Source organism: Sinocyclocheilus rhinocerous, unplaced genomic scaffold (genome assembly GCF_001515625.1).
Source record: "Sinocyclocheilus rhinocerous isolate Xijiao unplaced genomic scaffold, SAMN03320098_v1.1 scaffold241, whole genome shotgun sequence".
NCBI classification, from domain to species: Eukaryota; Metazoa; Chordata; class Actinopteri; order Cypriniformes; family Cyprinidae; genus Sinocyclocheilus; species Sinocyclocheilus rhinocerous.
Window position 1 is genome coordinate 750,084 of NW_015659312.1, and position 20,284 is coordinate 770,367.

Consider the following 20,284-nt stretch of genomic DNA (forward strand, 5'->3'; position numbering starts at 1 on the left):
AGCAACAAGAAGAACAAACATTTCACAGTTCATTTGAGACATTCAGGCCAAGATCAAATATAGTGCAGAACAGGAGGAACCGAGAAAACTCTTTTTTTTAATTTTACCATTTCTTTCAACTCAGGTACTACGAGTGATGTTTTGATGAAGAGACAAGGTAGTTTTACCAGCTGTGAACTGCATTGCAGTCACAGATTTCCTAAAAAAGTTTTCCTAAAAATGCACAAATCTTCGATTATACAAGTAAAGCAACACATCATGCATAACCGTATGCATCTGTTTATTCTGTGGAAAGTTTCACAGCATGAATATTACCCACTACAACAACCATCTGAACGCCAGCGATTAACAATAATAAAAAAAAGCAAATAACTTTATTACATTATCAGTGTTGCACTTTTTGTTACAATTTAGTGGTCTGTGAAAAACTTCTACATGCTGCGTTTAAGTAGTTAAATATATAAGTGTACAATACTTGAGTTTTTGCATTTGACGGTTCAACCCAGCACAGAATCTGTGAAAGCTAGATTGTAAAGGTGCAAGCAGTTTTGCCTGACAGTGTATTATTTGACACAAACAAGTGCAAAAAACAGATTTCAGATAAAAACAAAAAACAAATTACACACAAACCTTCACTCACCTTACCGCATTACACACAACTAAGATGGCCTGCACTTTTCTTTAAAGATTTGCTTATTTTTTGTTTGTCACTTTTTTTTTTTAATGATTACAAGGGTCCGGACAATACAAGCATGTTATTTACTAATTATATCCTCCATAAAATGTTATAAATACTAGTGAAATTCTCAAACAAACCAAAAACATCGGGTCAGGAGTCCTAACCTTAAAGATAAACAAAATAATTTAAAGAATTAAAAAAAGCAGAGCATAACAAAAATGATAAACATTAATAAAACTCCCAACATTCTATTCAATATCTGTACAGTATATAAGCTAAGCATAATATTAAAATGCACATAGTTACATGACTACTTTAAAAGAAAGACAAAATAAGAATATCATTACAAATGACTGTAATAGTCTGTAACTCTCACACTCTACAATTAACTACATTCTTCTGATGAATATTCCCACACAAATATTACATTTGTGCGAGATGTGCCAGGTCTTAAGCATAATCTGACGTGTCATAACAATAGATCAGCTTCTGTTCTGTCAGCATGTACCCCGGAGCCAGATTCATGAATATCTTAAGAAAACAAAATTAAGAACGTTCTGAGGATAAATAAGAAGTTTAAGCGAAATTATTTCAAATAATAATAATAATAATAATAAAAACGAAATATCTTAAGGACACATTTATTTCCTTTTTAGGAATAACATTTATAAACAAAATAATAATGACAAAATGATTTGACTTGCTGATTGTATTCTAACCTACTGAGGTTAAATTTGTCTTATATTACAACAATTCATTTAATACTTGGTAAATCTTAATAGTAAATGTATTCATCTATTAACTTTTTTTGTCTATTAGCAAAAAAGTGTCATCTCTAAGAGGGTTTTCTGTCCCTTTCTTCATTGATAACCCACAGCATTTCTATCTGGAAAAAACATCCAAGAAACCGACAAGTACGCTAGACTATAATAAGTAGTAAAATATAGTAGTAGTAAATATGCATTACATTTAGCTAGTATTATAATGTTGTAACTCTTATATTTTAATATCAAAACGGTCCAATTAAATTATTAATCATCTGTGTAGTCTAAGGTCCAAGAGGTCATTTAGAATGATTTTGAACATTTAAAAAAAATGTTAATTCTTTGTCAGCTTTCTTAAAGAAAATTCTTAAGACAAAAAAAAAAAAATAATAATAATAATAAAGATAATTCTTTTTAAATTCTTGCCACGAAGACACAATATTCTTTACATTTCTTAGAAAAGAAAATAAGAAAATAAAAGTTAAGAATTTTATTCTTAAGAACATTTCATGAATCCAACCCCAATTCTTTAAATGACTGAACAGGCGACTCTCAATGAGTTTTTATTTGATGGCGTATAACATTTTTAAATATGAATGAAAAATGAGCAAAAACAGCTATTATAAGAAGGAAACCATCACTTAGCTTTTACAGTAATACTTTATCTATGAAAAGAAAAAGCAAAGCCATATTGTTCAAATTGAATAAGCTGAATAAGAATAAGAAAATGCCACACCATATTATTATGCAGAAAATCAGGCCCGACTGTTTCCAGATTTTGGAATCACCTCTAAATCACCATGAGGAACCTTCAACCTTTCACTCTTCCACTGTCTTTTTTCTGCTCTCCCTTCCTCTCAACCTTCTTCACTTCTTCTGGAAGTGCAAACTTCTCCATTGCCTCCCTTTCAAATTCTTCCATCTCATCGCCGTCGTCTTCCTCGCTCTCCTCTCCCTCGCTGTCGCTCTCTTCTCCTTCAGCCATGTCCTCCAAAATGTCTTCCACATCTTCCACGAACTCCCTGAACGGCATCTGATCATGAGCGAACACTCCATCCGTGAAGAACTCCTTCACCAGCTTACGGAGCTCTTCTTTGCTGGAGGTCTGGTCCTGATCCTGGAGCTTGTTCAGGTAGAACTGGAGAAGGGTCTCGAAGTCCCGCAGGCCGACGGGAGAGAGTCCCTCGCCTCGAGCGCAGTCTGCCACACCGCTGCATGTCTCCCGCTGCTCGTTATAGTGCTGAATGCGCTCTCTTTGTTTGGTCCAGTAGTTCTCGTGGTCGTAATGGTGATGGGAGGAGGTGAGGTCTGGTGGTCTGTGCCCATGTCTCCCCTTTTGTTGTTTCTCTTTTTCATTGGGACTATTTTCCCCCTCATTTTTATGGTAGTACGCCTTCTTTTTTTTCTCCTCGTTTATTCCATCTCTTGTCCATTCTCTATCTTTTGACTCTCTTTGTTTCCCTCTCCGATGCTTTTCCTCCATTTCTTTCCATCCGTGAAGAACTCCTTCACCAGCTTACGGAGCTCTTCTTTGCTGGAGGTCTGGTCCTGATCCTGGAGCTTGTTCAGGTAGAACTGGAGAAGGGTCTCGAAGTCCCGCAGGCCGACGGGAGAGAGTCCCTCGCCTCGAGCGCAGTCTGCCACACCGCTGCATGTCTCCCGCTGCTCGTTATAGTGCTGAATGCGCTCTCTTTGTTTGGTCCAGTAGTTCTCGTGGTCGTAATGGTGATGGGAGGAGGTGAGGTCTGGTGGTCTGTGCCCATGTCTCCCCTTTTGTTGTTTCTCTTTTTCATTGGGACTATTTTCCCCCTCATTTTTATGGTAGTACGCCTTCTTTTTTTTCTCCTCGTTTATTCCATCTCTTGTCCATTCTCTATCTTTTGACTCTCTTTGTTTCCCTCTCCGATGCTTTTCCTCCATTTCTTTTTCATCATACTCTTTTGGAAATTCTTTGTCTCCTTTCCATTTTTTATCGTTGTGTTTTCCGTCACTCTTTTCCTTTCTCCATTCCTTTTCACCTTTCCATTCATCCTTCCTTTTCTCTTTCCGTTCTTTATGGTCATTCCCACCACTTTGTTTATCACTTTTCCAGTCTTTGTTCTCTTTCCGCTCCCCTCTCTGCTTCCTTTCTTTTTCCTCTTTCACTTTCTTGTTCCCAGTATCCTTCCAGTCCTTTTTGTCTCCCCTCTTCTCATCCTGTCCTACATGTTTGTCTTTCTTCTGCTTTTTATCTTCCTTCAATTCTTTTTTTTCCTCCCACTCATTAAAATCTTTCTTGTCTTTACTTTCTTTCCCCATTTTACCATCATCTCGTTTGTTGTCCTTTTTCCACTCTTTTCTCTTCCCTGCTTTACCTGCCTCTTGGTGGCTTTTATCTTTTTTCCACTCTTTCGGTTCCTTAGTATGCTCTCCCTCAGTCACTCTCTCCCTCCTTTCCTTGTCATATTCCTTTTTTTCACTTTTCTTTTTTTTCCATTCTTTGTCTTCCTTGCTTTGTTCCTTCTCCTCACTCTTTTTGCCCCGAGTCTTCCTGGGCTTCATGTCTTGTCTTTCAATCGGTGGTACATCACTTCTGTCTCCAGCAGAGGGCATCCGAGAGGCTGCATTTGGATGCAGAGATTCTTCTCTTCCTTGAAAAAGATAAGATGCAATTTTCTAAATAAATTTTTTAATGCACAGAAAAAAGAAAAGAAAAATAATTTCCATTTCATGATTTAATTTTTTCATGAGGTTTGTATTTTAAAACAAATCAGTTAAAGAGATACATATGCTACTGGACTTTAATCTGTGAATATTTTAGATTAAAAAAAAAATACAGAATACATGCGTTTCAATGATGGATCATTGCTGTCAGTGTGTGTGTGTGTGTGTGCATGTGTGTTTACTGCACCTGTGCTCTGTGTGAGCTGTGAAACTTTAGCTTTCAGATGCTCCAGTTCTCTCTGTAGTAATGGCACGGCCTCCAGCTCTTTCTTTGCTCTCGCACTTTCTTCTTTCATTCTCTCGTTCTCTTGCTCTAGCTCCTTCTGAAGAGCAGGTACTCTATCTAGTTCTCCTTTTATCCTCTCGTACTCCTTCTCCAGCTCTTCTCTCCTCACACGCTCTTTCTCTCCCTCCTCTGTCCGAAACTGTGCTTCTTTCAGTTCACCTTGATGTTGCTGAGTTTACAAACAGGGCAAAAAATTAACACTGAACTACAGCTAGCAGAACCAGCCTATTTACTTGTAATTTTGTTGCACTCTCTCTCTCTGACACTTCATTTGGACTTCGTTTAACACAGGTCTGCACATGTCTGTACCTGAAGCTGTGCCTGTAGTACCAATATTTGCTGATCTTCCTTTGCCTGTTTGCTTAAAATATCTGGAGGCTGAAGACCAACAGGCGTGTCTTTGGAGACCACAGGATTCAGCCACTCCTATCACACACAAATAATCAACAGATGATATAATACGAACTAAAATATAAAGTTTAGGTCAGTAAAGTCACACAAAAAATTAAGAGCAAATGAACTGACCTGATTTGTTGGATCCTTCAACTCTCTAACATCCATGTCTGCTTCTGAGAGGAAAACGCAGAAGATCAAGCAAATCAAGCAACATAACATGACCATAATCACATATCGATCATTAAAAAGCAACAGTGGCCGATGTGATGAAGGTGAGAAAGCTAACATGGAGCCATAACACTCAGTAATTATGGACTGAGGGATCACACAGAAAGCATGCGGTTCCAACAGTGGCTTAAATTTAACATGCAATGTTCAGAATTAAATCTGTAGATTAATCTAAAATGTTTTCGATTCATTTTCTAAATTTATGCATTATTCGTCACTAATCTGATATGGTCTTTCAATCTTCCACCGTTATTCAGAGTGATTATGCATCTACTTGACATCACAGGAAATTAAGCACGATGCACAAACAATTTCAAATGCAACTGTCATGAGTTATTGTACATCATGAGGCTTAGCTGAAAACACAATTTAGCCAGTGCCCTGATAACGGCAACTCTCAACTTCCCCCCAAAAATGAAGATTCTGTCATCATTTACTCACCCCCAAGTTGTTCCAAACCTTCATGAATTGCTTTCTTCTGTTGAACACAAAAGATATTTTGATGAATGTAAGTAACCAAACAGTTTCTGGTCCCCATTGACTTCCACAGTGTTTTTTCCATGTTGTTTCTTCCAACTATGGAAGTCAATGTGGACCAGAAACTGTTTGGTTACCCACATTCTTCAAAATATCTTCATACAAATTCATACAGGTTTGGAACAACTTGAGGGTGAGTAAACGACAGAATTTCATTTTTGGGTGAATTTCATTTTAAGTACAGAAAAGAAAAACTGTATTTAATAAGTATTATTTAAATGATTAAAAATGTAATAAAACATACTAATAAATAATACATTTATTACAAAGCATTAAATAAGCTTTTAAAAATGTTACTAACCATATCGAAAATTTTTTTTTTTTGTTTTTTTGTCTCAACTGAAGGAACCATTGTTTCCACATTCTTGGACATAAAAAAAAAAAGAAGTGATTTCTAGACATTGAAAGTCATGTGAATTAATAATACCTGCCATGGGCATTTTAATACATATTATGAATATACATTTTTCTAGAATTGCCAAGTTCTACAATATTTTATCAGCTAGAAATTTTGAATAAAATAAATAAAAAATCATTATCCTTAATTCTTATCCAGCAAATCATGAACAAATTGAAAGGCCATTCAAATATTGTTGTGGACAATGAGGGGCATAGGAGTCAAAAGGTTGAGAACCAGTGGTTCATATCCAGCACATATGCAAAAGCGCATGCATGTTTTCAACTGCAGCATCCATTCACTGGCAAATTACTTTGATCTAAAGCATCTCATTGCTCCATTCAAACTCACACAGACACACAAACACTCTCTCTCTCCCTACCACCATCTGGGTCCATGAGCATACCTGTGAAACAATACACCTCAGTCTCAGACACAGGAACATATTCAAATTCAATCTCTGATATGGGCCACTGCATAGGTACTTTTGGTCACATGCCCCATTTTTATGACACGCCATATTCAATACCAGTTTGTCCAGGAGTCTTATAAAAAAACTTGATTATAACCATCCTCATAAATGTGTGATAATCTCCATCACACATTTCTGAGTATGTAGTTCATGCAGGCATCTCTAGTGACTGACAACCTAATAACGGCAGCCTAAGAGCATTGTCTTGATCCCATTTATGAAATCAAACGGAAAAAAATAGGATTCAATTTTAAACATGGAAAGTCTTACAAATTCACTCCAACGGTTATGCTGACAGTATATTATCTGTAATGACAAATTTTATATTAAATAAGAGAAATCCCCCCGAAAGAAACATCCAAAAAAATTCAAAGCATTTTCATTGATGATATCCGACTTTAACTTAAAAAGACCCACTTTTTTGGTGCTGAATATGGTAATTAAATAAGTATATAGGAAGTATTATTAAAATGATGCATTTATTATTTCATTATTTGAATATGCTAAGTACCTGATTTCTAATGAATCTGTATTTGATTTGTTTCAAATGAAAAAGAGTGTGAAAAAAGGGGCCTCATGCTTACCAGAGAAGAAAATGGTTCCTAGCCCTAGAAGAATGACAGCTGCAAGGATGCACTTGTTCAAGGAAAAGACTGTTTCCTGTTCTCTCTGAGGTGGTTGAAAATCTTCCTCCTCCCCTTCTTCATCATCTTCTGCCTCCGTCTTGTCCAAAGAGCCCAGGTGGGAGATTTTTCTCTTTCGTAAACCATCCCCCTCCTTTCCGTCTGTTTCCAACACTTCTTTAGACTCTACACAGAAAAAGGGCACATGATTATTGGGGGATATTCAGTAGGTTAAAAAAAGCATGATCTGTACACAAATATACAATCCAAACAATTGCATTTCACATAAAAAAGCAATCTTTTTCTAGCTGGTTAGTACAGCAGCCAAATTACTATTTTTTACAAAGTTTAAAGGGTTATTACGGATGCTTCATATGTGTGTGTATAATAGCTAACATTATTTGCAAGAGTAGGACATGATGAACATCCTTTTTTGGCCCTGGAACATATTATTAACCGTTCATTGTTCTCTGATTGTAGGCTTAGGGCTGTCTGATGAATTGAGGCTCTATTTCTGGAACTCTCCATGGTCATGTCATCATCAGTCTGGTCTGCAGCTACAGTGATCTAGCATTAACTCTTCTCACTGCACATTAGCAAGACGACTAAAACATGCCACACTGAAGCGCTTCCAAGCTAAATTATCATTTACAAAACCGTCCAAAAGCTTGGGGTCAGTAAGATGAATTAATACATTTATTCAGCAAGGATGCATTATATTGATCAAATGTGACATTTATAATGTTACAAAAGATTTCCATTTCAAATCAATGCTGTTCTTTTGAACTTTTTATTGTTCAAAAAATTATAAAAAACAAAAACAAAAAAAAAAACACTGTTTTCACAAAAAATTTTAAGCACCAAAACTGTTTTCAACATAATGGTAATAATAAGAAATCAGCATATTAGAATGATTTCTGAAGGATCATGTGACACTGAAGACTGGCATAATGGTTGCTGAAAATTCAGCTTTGCCGTCACAGGAATAAATGACAATTTAAATTACATTAAAATAGAAAACATTAATATTTTACTTTTTGACTTTTGAATTGTAGTGTATGCTGATGTGCTACAAAAGCTACTTAAAGTACCACGGCCAAAGTCTTACTATGATTTTGCTGTAGCCTCATTCCTTTCTTCAGATTACATAAAAGAGCACAAATTTAATAAAGACAAACACTGACACACCATCTTACATCATTAAAAAAAAAATTGGGAATAAAAACAGAATGCAATCTGTAGTTATTTTTCAGGATGCAGGTACAAGCAAATGTTCATCTTAAGAAAGAGAGCGAAAAACAGAGAATGATGCATCTGAAATGTAATCAGAGCGGACACGCTGTATTTATATATAAATAAAGAATAATAAACAGAAATCAAGCTGTCAAGCTGCCACCAGTCATCATGCAAGTCCATCATTATTCCATAACAGACCTGCCAACAGCAGTTATGCTCCGTTTTGACCACCACTTTAAAAATATATACAGTACATAAAACAAAGAAGCAAACAACAAGTATTATAAACAAACTAGATTATAAATACACTGAGGAAAAAGTATGTCACACTATCACTTCTGCTGTACAGTCTCTCCATAAACAAACTCCTTTAAAATCACAAAATAGATTATAAATACACTGAGGAAAAAGTATGTCACACTATCACTTCTGCTGTACAGTCTCTCACCTTCAGTTATGGTTTTTCTCAGAGAATCCTCGTCTGATTTAAACCAGTCTCTTTCCTGACAAACTGAAGCAGGAAGTGGACTTGATCCAGAGGTAGGACTTATGTGAGTGTATGAGTCAGAGAATGATTCGACATCAGTGCTGGGAGAAACTGGGCTCTCTGAGTGGCCTTGATCCCCATGGTCAGGGGTCCAGGAGCTGACGTCCTCAGCAGTGGCACTGACAGAGCTGGGCTCTTCACTGACATGTGCTGCATTCAGCTGGGCCCGACCCTCACTCGTCTCTGGAGACGTTACCTGGTTAATATTTTGCTAGATTTAGTTACTATTTTACATTAAAGGAACAGGAAAAAAGGATGATGAAATTACAGAATTTTAATTTTTTTTTGTTATGGCCAAAAGGATTTTAGATCATCTGAAGCATTTATTCGAGGAAGGACACCTGAGATAGCTCTGGAGGCTCTGACCCATGGGTGAGAGCTGGGTCAGACTGCAACTGCGTGGATGTCTCTGTCGGCTGGTGAGCAGATGCTTCAGAGGAGTGCTTCTCTAGGTCACTGTGGGCCTCCGGTGAGGCCTCAGGTGCTTTGGAGAGCTGCTCCTCGATCTTAAGACCTTCAGCAACCGGACCAACATTCTCAACTCCAGACACCTGCACATGGAAAGTGCCTCTGTCAAACAAACTTCATCTCTTCTATAATGTTATCATTGATTTTATATCCGACAAAGTGAGTATTCATCTAGTTTAAAAAATTTGCCTATATTTGAATTAATGCTGATTGATGGATTTTCAAAAACATTCATACCTTTTTCAAGAAAAGATTCCATTGAATAAAAATAGTACTTTTTTTGAGTTTAGTGTGGTTAGTTTTACTACACAAACCTTGCCTTGTTCTTTTTTCAGTATGATATCAGGACATCAAGTAATAATTATTTATATGCATCCGAAAGCCACATAAATAAGCTTTCCATTGATGTATGGTTTGTTAGGATAGGACAATATTTGGCCGAGATACAACTATTTGAAAATCTGGAATCTGAGGGTGCAAAAAAATCTAAATACTGAGAAAAAAAATCTTAAAGTTGTCCAAATGAAGTTCGCTGCTCCTCGATCTTAAGACCTTCAGCAACCGGACCAACATTCTCAACTCCAGACACCTGCACATGGAAAGTGCCTCTGTCAAACAAACTTCATCTCTTCTATAATGTTATCATTGATTTGATATCCGACAAAGTGAGTATTCATCTAGTTTAAAAAATGTGCCTATATTTGAATTAATGCTGATTGATGGATTTTCAAAAACGTTCATACCTTTTTCAAGAAAAGATTCCATTGAATAAAAATAGTACTTTTTTTGAGTTTAGTGTGGTTAGTTCCCCTGTATGAGTGTATATATTACTATTATTATTATTTTAAATATCATGAGTTATTGATTATACTACATAAATACTTTGCTTCCATAAGTTATATTATGTAAATAAATACTGCACCTATATAAACAGAAGATGTGTATTCAAGTCACTGCATGTATGAATTGCATTTTTATAAATTGACACTTAATAAATTGCCTGAACGTACCGTCATTGACGCTTGTATAAAAATATGTATGCAATAACATTATCATTTTCAAAGCAGAGACTTTCATCCTGGCCTCTGACACGGACACGGACACACACCTTTACCTCTGGGGTAAGAAGAGTCCAGCTGTTGCCATTGGCACTGTTGCTGTTTTCAGACATTGCCCCCTAGTGGCTCCGTCCAGCAACTGAAAAACGTGAGCACTTCAGAAAGTCATCAGTTCCATTTAAGTGACGAATCAATAGAAAAATACAACAAAATGTAGTACCAATCTGTATTGTGGGTTGAGTTTCATTGCATGAGTTCAAAATGTTAACATGTAGAGACGTAAAGGATATGTAAAGGACCCTGAACATGTACAGAACTACTGTGTTGGCATACATCACATATGCTGTACACATAAGACATATCATAATGGAAAGGACAAAGTTTATATAATAGAGAGGGTGGTGAGTGAGTTCAATGAGGACGGTATCTCCACTACAGGCCTCTACTAGTGAAAAAAACACGGGAGTAAAGGAGAGAGTGAAAAGCTGGAGCTGCAGTGAAAGAGTTTTCACTTCATTAGTATTATCCTTGTGTTGTCCCATAGGTTACACCAACGGTTCCCTGGCTGGCAAATATTTTGGCAAAGAACTGTGTAACTAAGGATGTCAAGTGAAACAGCACTAAAGGCATTAATGCAAGAGGAGAATGGTGGAGTTTTACACATACTGACAACAGTGAAAAAAACAAAGCAATGGACCTACTGCTCACTACCAGAAAACCAAGACAGACGTGAGCTACTTTTCCAAGTGGGTCAAAGAAGAACAGCCATTTCAATGAATTACAGCACCTTATTCAAACATTCTTCCATTTGTGCTAAATCTTTCGAATACTAAGTAGATCTGAATATTAAATAGATCTGGCATAAATTGAGCAAGAATGGGATCCCGTTAAGCCGAAATGGTGAATCTTCCATGAGAATTTCAAAAATGAAAGAGGCCTAATCACCGACGTGCCACTTTGTGACACACTTCACTCTTTAATAAGGATCTTTTTCCTTTCGCAGTAATTTGGGTCTGCTAATAATGTGGCTCCCATGAGAGTTTTTTTGAATGTAGCCATGAGCCATGAGAGTTGTTGAGGATATAGAAAATGGATAACAGCTAAAAATAACACCGAAAGAAGCACAAAGTGCACCTAACTGAACTGGTATTATCCGAGATAATTCTGTTACAAAAACTGAAAATACTGATGTATTAATGATGTAATATTTTAAAAATAAAAAAAATTAAACAAAATAATTATAAATACAGTATAAAAAATTAATTATTTTAAGTTATTTTATTTAATTATATGACATTTTAAATTGACACAGACAAGAGCTTAGCTTTATTACGCTCCCTCAAATATTGACAATATAGCAGCTCCAGCTGCAAATTTTTGAAAGCTTTTTATGAGGTTGGAATGCTTCCATATTAATGTAGGCTAATACAATTATAAAGTTTTTTTTTTTAGCGAAAATGATCATATTATATACGATAATAAAATGATTGATTATTTTACAGAAGCAACAACAACTGTAATATGGTATTTTAGGGGAAACTACGATTACCATGGTAAATGTGTGTTAATAAACTATTAAACCAGGTGAGGCCAGACCGTTTTGAAATGTAAAGGAAAAGCTTCATTAGGTCCTCTGTCAGTTAGATCTCTCCCATCACCTCCTCCAATATAAAATGCCCATACAAGGACACATCTTAACGTCATGCGAATATCGGCAGTTATTACTTCCATGCATCATATACGCATCGCATGTTCTCTGTGTGTTTGTATGTTACACGGATGTTGGATGCCTGTGTACATCTTAAGCAGATGCAGTTGACAAAATGGGAGTGTTCAAAATAAAATCCGCAGGCAAATGTCGAAGTCGCACTTTACATATACACACATGCATGCGTGCACACGCCGGAAATATAGAAAAAAACAAGCCCCAAGTTTCATGTACAGGCGATCTGAGTTTGGTTAAATACGAAAATTGTCTAAAAGTATTAAAGAGAAGCATACCTGTTAACTCTGAAGCACCTTCCGCCTTTAATACCCCTTTAATTTCCGCCACGCTCTCGTTGTCTTGCAAAGTTGCAAACTTAAGTGTGCAGTTTTGTTGACAGGTCTTCGGTCTCTAAAGTTTTCCACCAATCAGCGCTTGAGTTTAGCAATGTCCCGCCCACAGACTGCGTTCTCCACCAATGACAGCATACTTTATCTTCCGCCCTTCAAAGCACACTTTTTTTTGTGTGACTGCCGAACACAGGTGACATGAAAATGAGGAGCATGTGCTCAAACAAATGGGAAAAGGATCCCAACAAACCTCCATCCGCATGTATTAGACTTGGTGTTTAAGTCTAGTTACATAAAGCATGGAGAGGGTGTTCTATTACTTTTCCTCTAAGCAAGACTTTAATATAGACTAGTATCAATTATGTGCTTTATGTTATTTGATTTTTTTTATAGATTCAAAACCAATTTCAAGGGCTGTTTGGAACAAAATATGGTTTTGAGTCTCTCCAATTGCCCTGATGAATAAAACGTTTTCCTAATAACAGGAAATTATGTTTGTGATGCTCTTCAATTGTTTATGTTTATGTAGAATTTGGATTTATGTAGTATTTGGATTTATGTTGTTCCTTATGTGTCTTGAGAACCTGCTAAACTGTTCTGTATTTTTTAAATTCATAAAAAAACTCACTATAATTTTATAGTTATCATTTATAAAATGAGACTACACTTTTGAAAGTGTGTCCTGACTCCTGAGCCATATTTAGGGACCCAGTTTCACTGTGGTCATGCTTATATCACTTTTTGACTTGTGTCGGTAAGCAATCCCTTAGAAAATGCAATCTGCATAGTAACATAAAACCAGACCTTTAGCAACTGTATAAAAGGCCATATCAACCACCCAAAACACTAGCATTGCGGTGAAGAGTTTTGCATGAGCAAGCATAACCTACTTTTTTTTTTTTCTCAGAAACTACATATAAGTGACTCTAGACTGGCCTTTAGTGTAATGCCTCAGTTTACAATAGGCTATTTATTTGCATATAAATAGCATCTGCTATGCTACTTTTTCAGCATGTATTATAAACCATTTTGTATACATTTGTGTAAAATGTTTATTATGTATTCTAATAAGTATATTTATGGCATATTTATTCACATAAGTACTTTGAGGTATTACTAGTAATAATAGTGTCTTTACATAGAAACTAATAGCCCTATATTTTACGGTCACAGTTTGTACCCTAAATTTTAAAGGGGTCATATGATGTTGCTAAAAATAACATTATTTTGTGTATTTGGTGTAATGAAATGTGTTTTTTACAAAGCTCATCGGTCTGAAAAGCGAGGTGTGCTCTGATTGGCCAGCTATCCAGTGCATTGTGATTGGCCGAATACCCGTTTTAGGAGGGCGTGGTTGACTCTTAACTTTTATAAAGAATATCTCTTTGGATTTGAGACTTTAGTCTTTGTAACTTTACAGATCTTCTTTATGCACCAAGAGCTTGTAACACTCCAAAGAGAAAGGAAAAATTTCATATGACCCCTTTAAGCCATTTAAAATGTCTCGGGACCTTTTAGCCATTTAAAAAGAATTACACAATGTTTTTTTTTATTATTATGTATTTATTGCACAATTTTCTCAAACGGTGTCAGTTAAAACATGTTTGAATACCACCAGCATGTTGACAGGGATGTGATCTATATGCCTTATACAACGCCTATGTGATGCGCTGCTTTAGAGTGCTAATAGTTGTGACTTGTGAGGCATGAGTGTTTATGCCTGTGTGTGAAGAGATCTGGATTCAGGCCAAAGCATCAACACATCTGTGATCAATCATCCACCTGCTCAAAGGCTCTGAAAAAGGAAACATCATAAATATCACTGTACAACTGTTTTAAATGTTATCTGACGATTAACCTACTAATTTAGTAATATGAGAATTATTCAGACTTCAAAATATAGTCACTAGAATTATTTTGCGGTTGCCTAGGGCGCCCTCTAATGGTAACATCACTATATTGCACACACTTATCAGGGCTAAATGTGCGCCCTTGTTTTGTTTCAATAAATGTTTAAATAATCGATGCAAATTAACCTTAAAGTATTGTTCAAACTTTAAAATCTTATAGTTGAAATCTCATTAATCTTTTTTACTTTTTTTATTAGTTTGTTAATGATAACTAAAATCAAAATTAAAATTACTAAAAATTGTTTTCGGTCACTAAAATGAAGCGGAGAAAAAATAAAACATAAATATAAGATGAAAAACTTAAAAACCTTAAACAAAAATTTTGAAATTTCGCCTTGGCACATGAAGAGATAGTTCATCCCAAAGTTGTTGTTTTTTTCTTCTGTTGAACATAAGAGAAGATATTTTGAAAGAATATTGGTAACCAAACAGTTGCTCTTCACTATGGGGGGAAAAAAGTCAATGGGGACCAGAAACCATTTGGTTACCAACATTCTTCAAAATATCTTCTTTTGTGTTCAGCAGAAGCAAGGAACTCAAACAGGTTTGAAACGACTTTAGGGTGAGAAAAATGATGACAATTTTCAAATTTTTGTATAATTTACTTAAACTAAAATTAAAAAGAAAACTGAAAATATACAAATAAAAGCTAAATCAAAATATTACTAAATAATATGTAACTAATACTAAAATAACACTGTCATTACATGCAACTTTGTTAAACATGCTCACAATCATATTCTCATGTATGCACTCTTGTTTCCTCAAACATCCCTGTAAAATTTTATTTATTTACCTTTCTCTTAGTCCAGGATCTCTTTGATGCACCAGCAGCAGAGCAGGAAGTAGAGGCACTCTTTAAGTGACTGGATAACTCCATAAGCCACATTCCCTCCCAGCAATTTCTTGCCATGGCCCATCCTCAGAGCTGCATCTCTCAGGTTTTGGCCCAGTGAGGAGGGCATGGCCTGGGGCAGCGGGCGCTGTGGGTGCATCTCACTCCACCTTTCCACGGTCGACTGGAGAGCGCGAGCGATACTCGAAGGGAGGAACTGGAGGAGAGTGGGCCAGGTCCTTGTTTGCCGCTGCGCGTTGTGGGTCTCCACTTTTTCCTTCAACCGTAACGTCTCTTCAGATGAAACACTGGAGCGAACTGACTCCTGCGTGTTGTGGGATACACGGACCCAGCGCCCCCTGTAAAATGTGTTTTATTCAGCTCTGGAAAATGCCAGCAAACCGTTCACCTATTACACAATGGCCTCACAACATCTCTCATCTACCTATTGTTCATCTCTAATTCCACTACTGTGCAGTGAAAGGTCCTGAATGACTGTCAAAATATTCACACACAGTGCACAAACAAATACAGACCTTGTCATTTCTTCTGTAATAATGTGACGAGTGTCACAATGAACGATTTGTGGGATTAATCTTAAAGAACAACAATTACAGCAGTAAGATTCTGAGATTTGACATATGTGGGGCCATGAACCCCTTGAGCAATAGATTTATGCTTATTAATAGTATGTGTATATATACACATATTAATAGTATGTGTATATACAGTGGGTACGGAAAGTATTCAGACCCCCTTAGCAATAGGTGAAATGAAACGCACCAAGAAAGGTGAATGATATATGTATTTATATGTAACATATAATTTGATACAGGTGTAAACATTTATGTTTTCCCCAAAGAACAACAACATAAAAATAATTATTAAAATAATCAAAAACATGTATTTAAAAAAAAGAAAGCAGCAACATTTATATAGGCAAAGAAGAAAAAAAAGCCTTTGGCTTAGAAAATAGCAAACAACCAACCACAACAAAAAAAGTCACCATTACCCACAACAACAGGAAGTGTTTCCATGCAACAAAAGGCCGCTGTGAAATATGAAAATGAGCAAACAGTTCAGTGGCGAGTCAGAGTTGTAAAAGCCAGATTATTCCAGACCATTCCAGCCCATCGTATGTATGTATGTATGCATCCACGCACACACAGACTCATAAACAATCTTTCTTTCAACTCCATTATCAGTTAGTGACCAGATCCGCGGTGCTATCAGCACATAAAAAGTCTGACGTCAAATGATTAAAAAACCCATTCAATGCATTCATTTGAATTACAACAGGCTAAAATTCACATAAGCATGAAGGCTGGACACATACATATCTGGATTTATAATGTGGAATGAATGTTGACCGTTGACTCAAAATCCACAATTGACATCCATTAAAAAGACTAAAAATAAAACATTTGCCCATTTCAGATTCATAAAGCATCCAGATAAGGGTCTTTGTACATATGACTAAGCAAATCCTCATCATTTACATAGACTTGTGTGATAAAAACAATGTGATTGCGTTGTCTTCAGGAGAGCCTGTCAAATCTTACACCTTTATGGTTTTTTCACCCAGTACAATCCTGCGAGTTTGCAAATTCCCAACGGATTCATTTGTCACAGATCCACACAGTGAATGACTGGTTTTAGACAGCTATTAGCATAGGCAAAGCTTATTTACACGTTCTCTTGCAGGGCATCTAATGTCGGTTTCTAAATGACAGATAAAAGAGGGTGTTTATTCACACATGTAAGTTTAATTAAGCAACATAACGCTATACTAAGTTTTTATATAACCCACAGACCAGCACTAAACTAAGCACAGCAAAAATAGCATAGCAGAATTAACGTGCCGAAGAAAATGAAGACTGCTTTCCCAAGACCTGTACTGAGCCTCGCTAAACTTGTGCCGTTTTTGCATTTGATTATCTTTACAGTTGTTAAGTTTTTTTTTTTCTTTCAGAAAAGAAAGTGTCATGATTACCCATAGAATCACAAAAGGCGACTGTGTTTTATCGATGTGTCTGTGTTTGGTAAAAAAGGCACAATCAATATCAGAGCAAACAAAGATGAAAAAAGTGGTTTCCTGTTTGTGGCTTCAACAGAAACTGCACTTGTGGCTGCAAAGACACGTTCAGAATTCATTTGGTGTGCTTTTCCTCTTCTTGGTTGGTGTGTCCCCTTGCAACATATGTTGTTCAAATGCAAAGTGATTATAGTGAATCTTTGAAAAGGGCACATGTTTTATAACACACATCATAGCCTCCTTACACTTTCTCTTGTAACTCAAGATTCCGAACAAACAGAAGCAGCTGACACCTCGATACACGTGAAGATCGATTGTCAATGCGAACAGAAGTAACGTCCACAAGAAAAATAGAACCTCCAATTCCCAGAATAAAACCATCCTGATGTCGTCAGCTGATCGAGATGACATCATTGCAACAAATATATAAAATCTTAGTTAAAATGACATCATAAGAAGGCTTTAATAATCTGAGCTCAAACTACAGTCCTTCAGTCCTATTCAGGCTTACGCGCCCATGTCCACTGATTGCACTTTTTCTCTCGTTCCTTTTGTCCCAAGCTGATATATGATGTTATGTGGAAAGGGAACGTTCCCTTTTTCCACAGACTAGTTTGTTGTATCTCATAATGGGCCGCGTTAAGTCTCTCACAGCGTCTGCTTATTTGCATAAGGAAAAATCCACACAGCATCCGTGCTGCTAAAGCGTTCACATATGTTCAGGGGTCTTCCCAAATGACCAAAATTCCCAATTTTTCTTGGGGATCATGTTCGGAATTCTATAAAGGGTATTGTGAGGTTGAGATTAAGAGGCATTTTTGTGTGTTATCCCCTGGCGGGAACACTGGGAGAGAGATATTCCGGTGGCAATTACGGATGTGATTCATTAGATGCGGAAGGTGATCGTGAGAATGAGCTCTGGATTCTCTTTAAAGTTTTGCATATTCATCAGACAGTCTTGACACCACGGCAATGCAAGATTTCCAAACGACCGCAACAAAATGCTCTCTGAAAACAAACTCTTTGGATTTCACCCATTGCACTAGATGTGAATCTTTAGAGTGCTACAAAGGTTCTGCAATTTTAGTACATTCACATCAACTCTCGAATAAGAATGCGGGGCCTGTTGCCATGGTTACAGGTGCACCCCAGTCTTAATTCAAGACATGATGTCGTGTTTGGGAAGTGATGTCACATCCATTACGCATCTGTTTCTCTTTCAAACGCCTCATCATTTGGCTTTTTGTATTCGCTTATTTCAAGCGACGTGTCCATTTGTCCTTGAGTAGAATGATTGCATCGTTTTGTAATTTCATGGCCGGTGGTTGATGCGGTACAAAATTCTATGTTTCTGTGAAGATATGATTAGCTTACACTCCCAACTGGAAATTTTTTTTTTTCTCTAATAGAGTCTGGCAAAAAAGTAGGAAAGAGAGCAGTTTTTTTTCTCTTAAATGTGTGGTGGAGAAAAATCAGCCTTTTTTTTTTTTTTTAAGTTGGGCGTATACCGGGCTCCTGCAGACACACCTCGCTTCCTGCCGAGATGATTGGCAGCCGGTTGTCCATGTGATAGCTAATCAAGTGACTGACGCTCTCGAAGCGGTGGTCTTTGGTGCGCACCTATGAAAGGAAAAAAAAAGAATTCGAATAAGTATTAACATGCTATAGAATTATATAATGTTTTATCAAGGACAAAATATTGAGAGTGTGGTATATTTCATCACATTACTCACCACTCCCTCTGGATCCACCAGAAGCAGGTGTTTAGGGTGTTTAGGTTGCTGTCCAGTGAGGACGTACTGGCCTGGTGTGGTGCCTGACTCCCGCACCAGGAAGTCTAGGAAGTCTCCCAGGAGTCTTTCGGCCTGCCTGCGGCTTAGAGGTCCGTGGAACCAGGACTCGTTTTGCAGCTGCTCTGCCAGAGGGGGCGCCACTGTACCCGACACGCCTAAAGCAGCATCAAATGGCTCTGAAAGACAGAGAGCACGATATTGGTGTATCTTTGGAGAATTTACACTCAGTTATTCTACAACTGCACCTATAACTGAACTACAGTAAACTCAAATATTCTCCTCAAAACAGGAAAAACAACTCCAAAACATATATAAGGACTCTCCATACAGAAAATATATTGATATGTATCAAGTGTTAGGAGTTGGTAAAATTTGTATTAAATGTATTAAAACATTTTAGTAAAAATATACTGTTCACTACCTTTCAAAGATTTGGGGTAAGATTTATTTTTTTTGAAAGAAATTAATATTTTTACTTACCAAGGATGCATTAAATTGATCAAAGTGACAGTAAAGACTTGCATTGTTACAAAGAAAATTGTTACAAACAATAAATTTCTTTTGAACTTTTTCATTTCATCAAAGAATCCTAAAAAAAAACTTAAGTCTTAAAATTATAATAATTTAAAATAATAAAAAAACTAGTCAATAACTGCAAATCATGCTTTTATTAATTTTAAACAGATCTTTACTGTATGCTATTGTTATATTAACGAATATGAATGAACATTTAAAAAAAGTAATTGCTTTTATTATCATTCAGTAGATTTTTACTGATTTTTACACTGATTAAGGAAAAAAGTAAAATCACAATTTTTTGCCATTTTAGAGCAAATACATGAATATCAAGACATACATCAGAAATCAAGATATTTTTCCAACCAAATTGCCAAGCACTCGTTACTCACTCATATCAAATGCATCTCTGTGAGCATTTCCATTGGCTGCTGCCGCTGGGAGGCGGGGTTTATCCACATTGACATATGAGGGGTCATCAAACAAGCCTCCCTCCTTAACACCCACTGAAAGGGAGAAAGAGAAAAGAGAGGACGACTGTGAGGTTAAAGTGAGTTAACCTTCAGGTGAGTGAGCTTAAGCGGTGCCATTCTGAGCCCTATTGTCAGCAAGGCCAGCGATCCAGAAGCCACCTCTCAAAGGAGCCGTGTAATAGGTTTGGGCAGCGTCCAACAGAGAGCAATGAACAGTGACAGAAAAACTGCTGACTCACTCTGCAGAATGACAGTCTCAGCTGAGAGCAAAAT

At 36.7% G+C, this 20,284-nt stretch overlaps 3 protein-coding genes across 4 annotated transcripts in view; all 3 read right to left on the reverse strand.

Moving 5' to 3' along the window:
• Positions 1 to 1,848: 1,848 nt before the first annotated feature.
• On the reverse strand, positions 1,849 to 12,486 carry LOC107723507 (trichohyalin-like). Its single transcript, XM_016532170.1, has 11 exons — positions 12,396 to 12,486; positions 10,445 to 10,549; positions 9,210 to 9,419; positions 8,770 to 9,064; positions 7,047 to 7,271; positions 4,958 to 5,001; positions 4,742 to 4,858; positions 4,334 to 4,601; positions 3,274 to 4,073; positions 2,205 to 2,836; positions 1,849 to 2,165 (listed from the first exon to the last, which is right to left on the reverse strand). The coding sequence occupies exons 2-10, from the start codon at positions 10,505 to 10,507 to the stop codon at positions 2,255 to 2,257; spliced, it is 2,604 nt and encodes an 867-aa protein (XP_016387656.1). The 5' UTR covers positions 10,508 to 10,549; positions 12,396 to 12,486; the 3' UTR covers positions 1,849 to 2,165; positions 2,205 to 2,254.
• Positions 12,487 to 14,009: 1,523 nt separating this feature from the next.
• Positions 14,010 to 15,564, reverse strand: LOC107723418 (lens epithelial cell protein LEP503-like). The gene is made up of 2 exons (XM_016532012.1): positions 15,156 to 15,564; positions 14,010 to 14,244 (listed from the first exon to the last, which is right to left on the reverse strand). The coding sequence occupies exon 1, from the start codon at positions 15,352 to 15,354 to the stop codon at positions 15,163 to 15,165; it is 192 nt and encodes a 63-aa protein (XP_016387498.1). The 5' UTR covers positions 15,355 to 15,564; the 3' UTR covers positions 14,010 to 14,244; positions 15,156 to 15,162.
• Positions 15,565 to 16,694: 1,130 nt separating this feature from the next.
• The window catches only part of LOC107723450 (SHC-transforming protein 1-like), a 20,586-nt gene continuing 16,996 nt past the window's right edge, over positions 16,695 to 20,284 (reverse strand). The window contains exon 13 of one of the 2 annotated variants that reach the window (XM_016532077.1): positions 16,695 to 18,706. The gene's annotated coding sequence lies outside the window, so the exon portion shown is untranslated. The remainder of the gene's footprint in view (positions 18,707 to 20,284) is intronic. The other variant, XM_016532078.1, reaches the window with a different exon arrangement.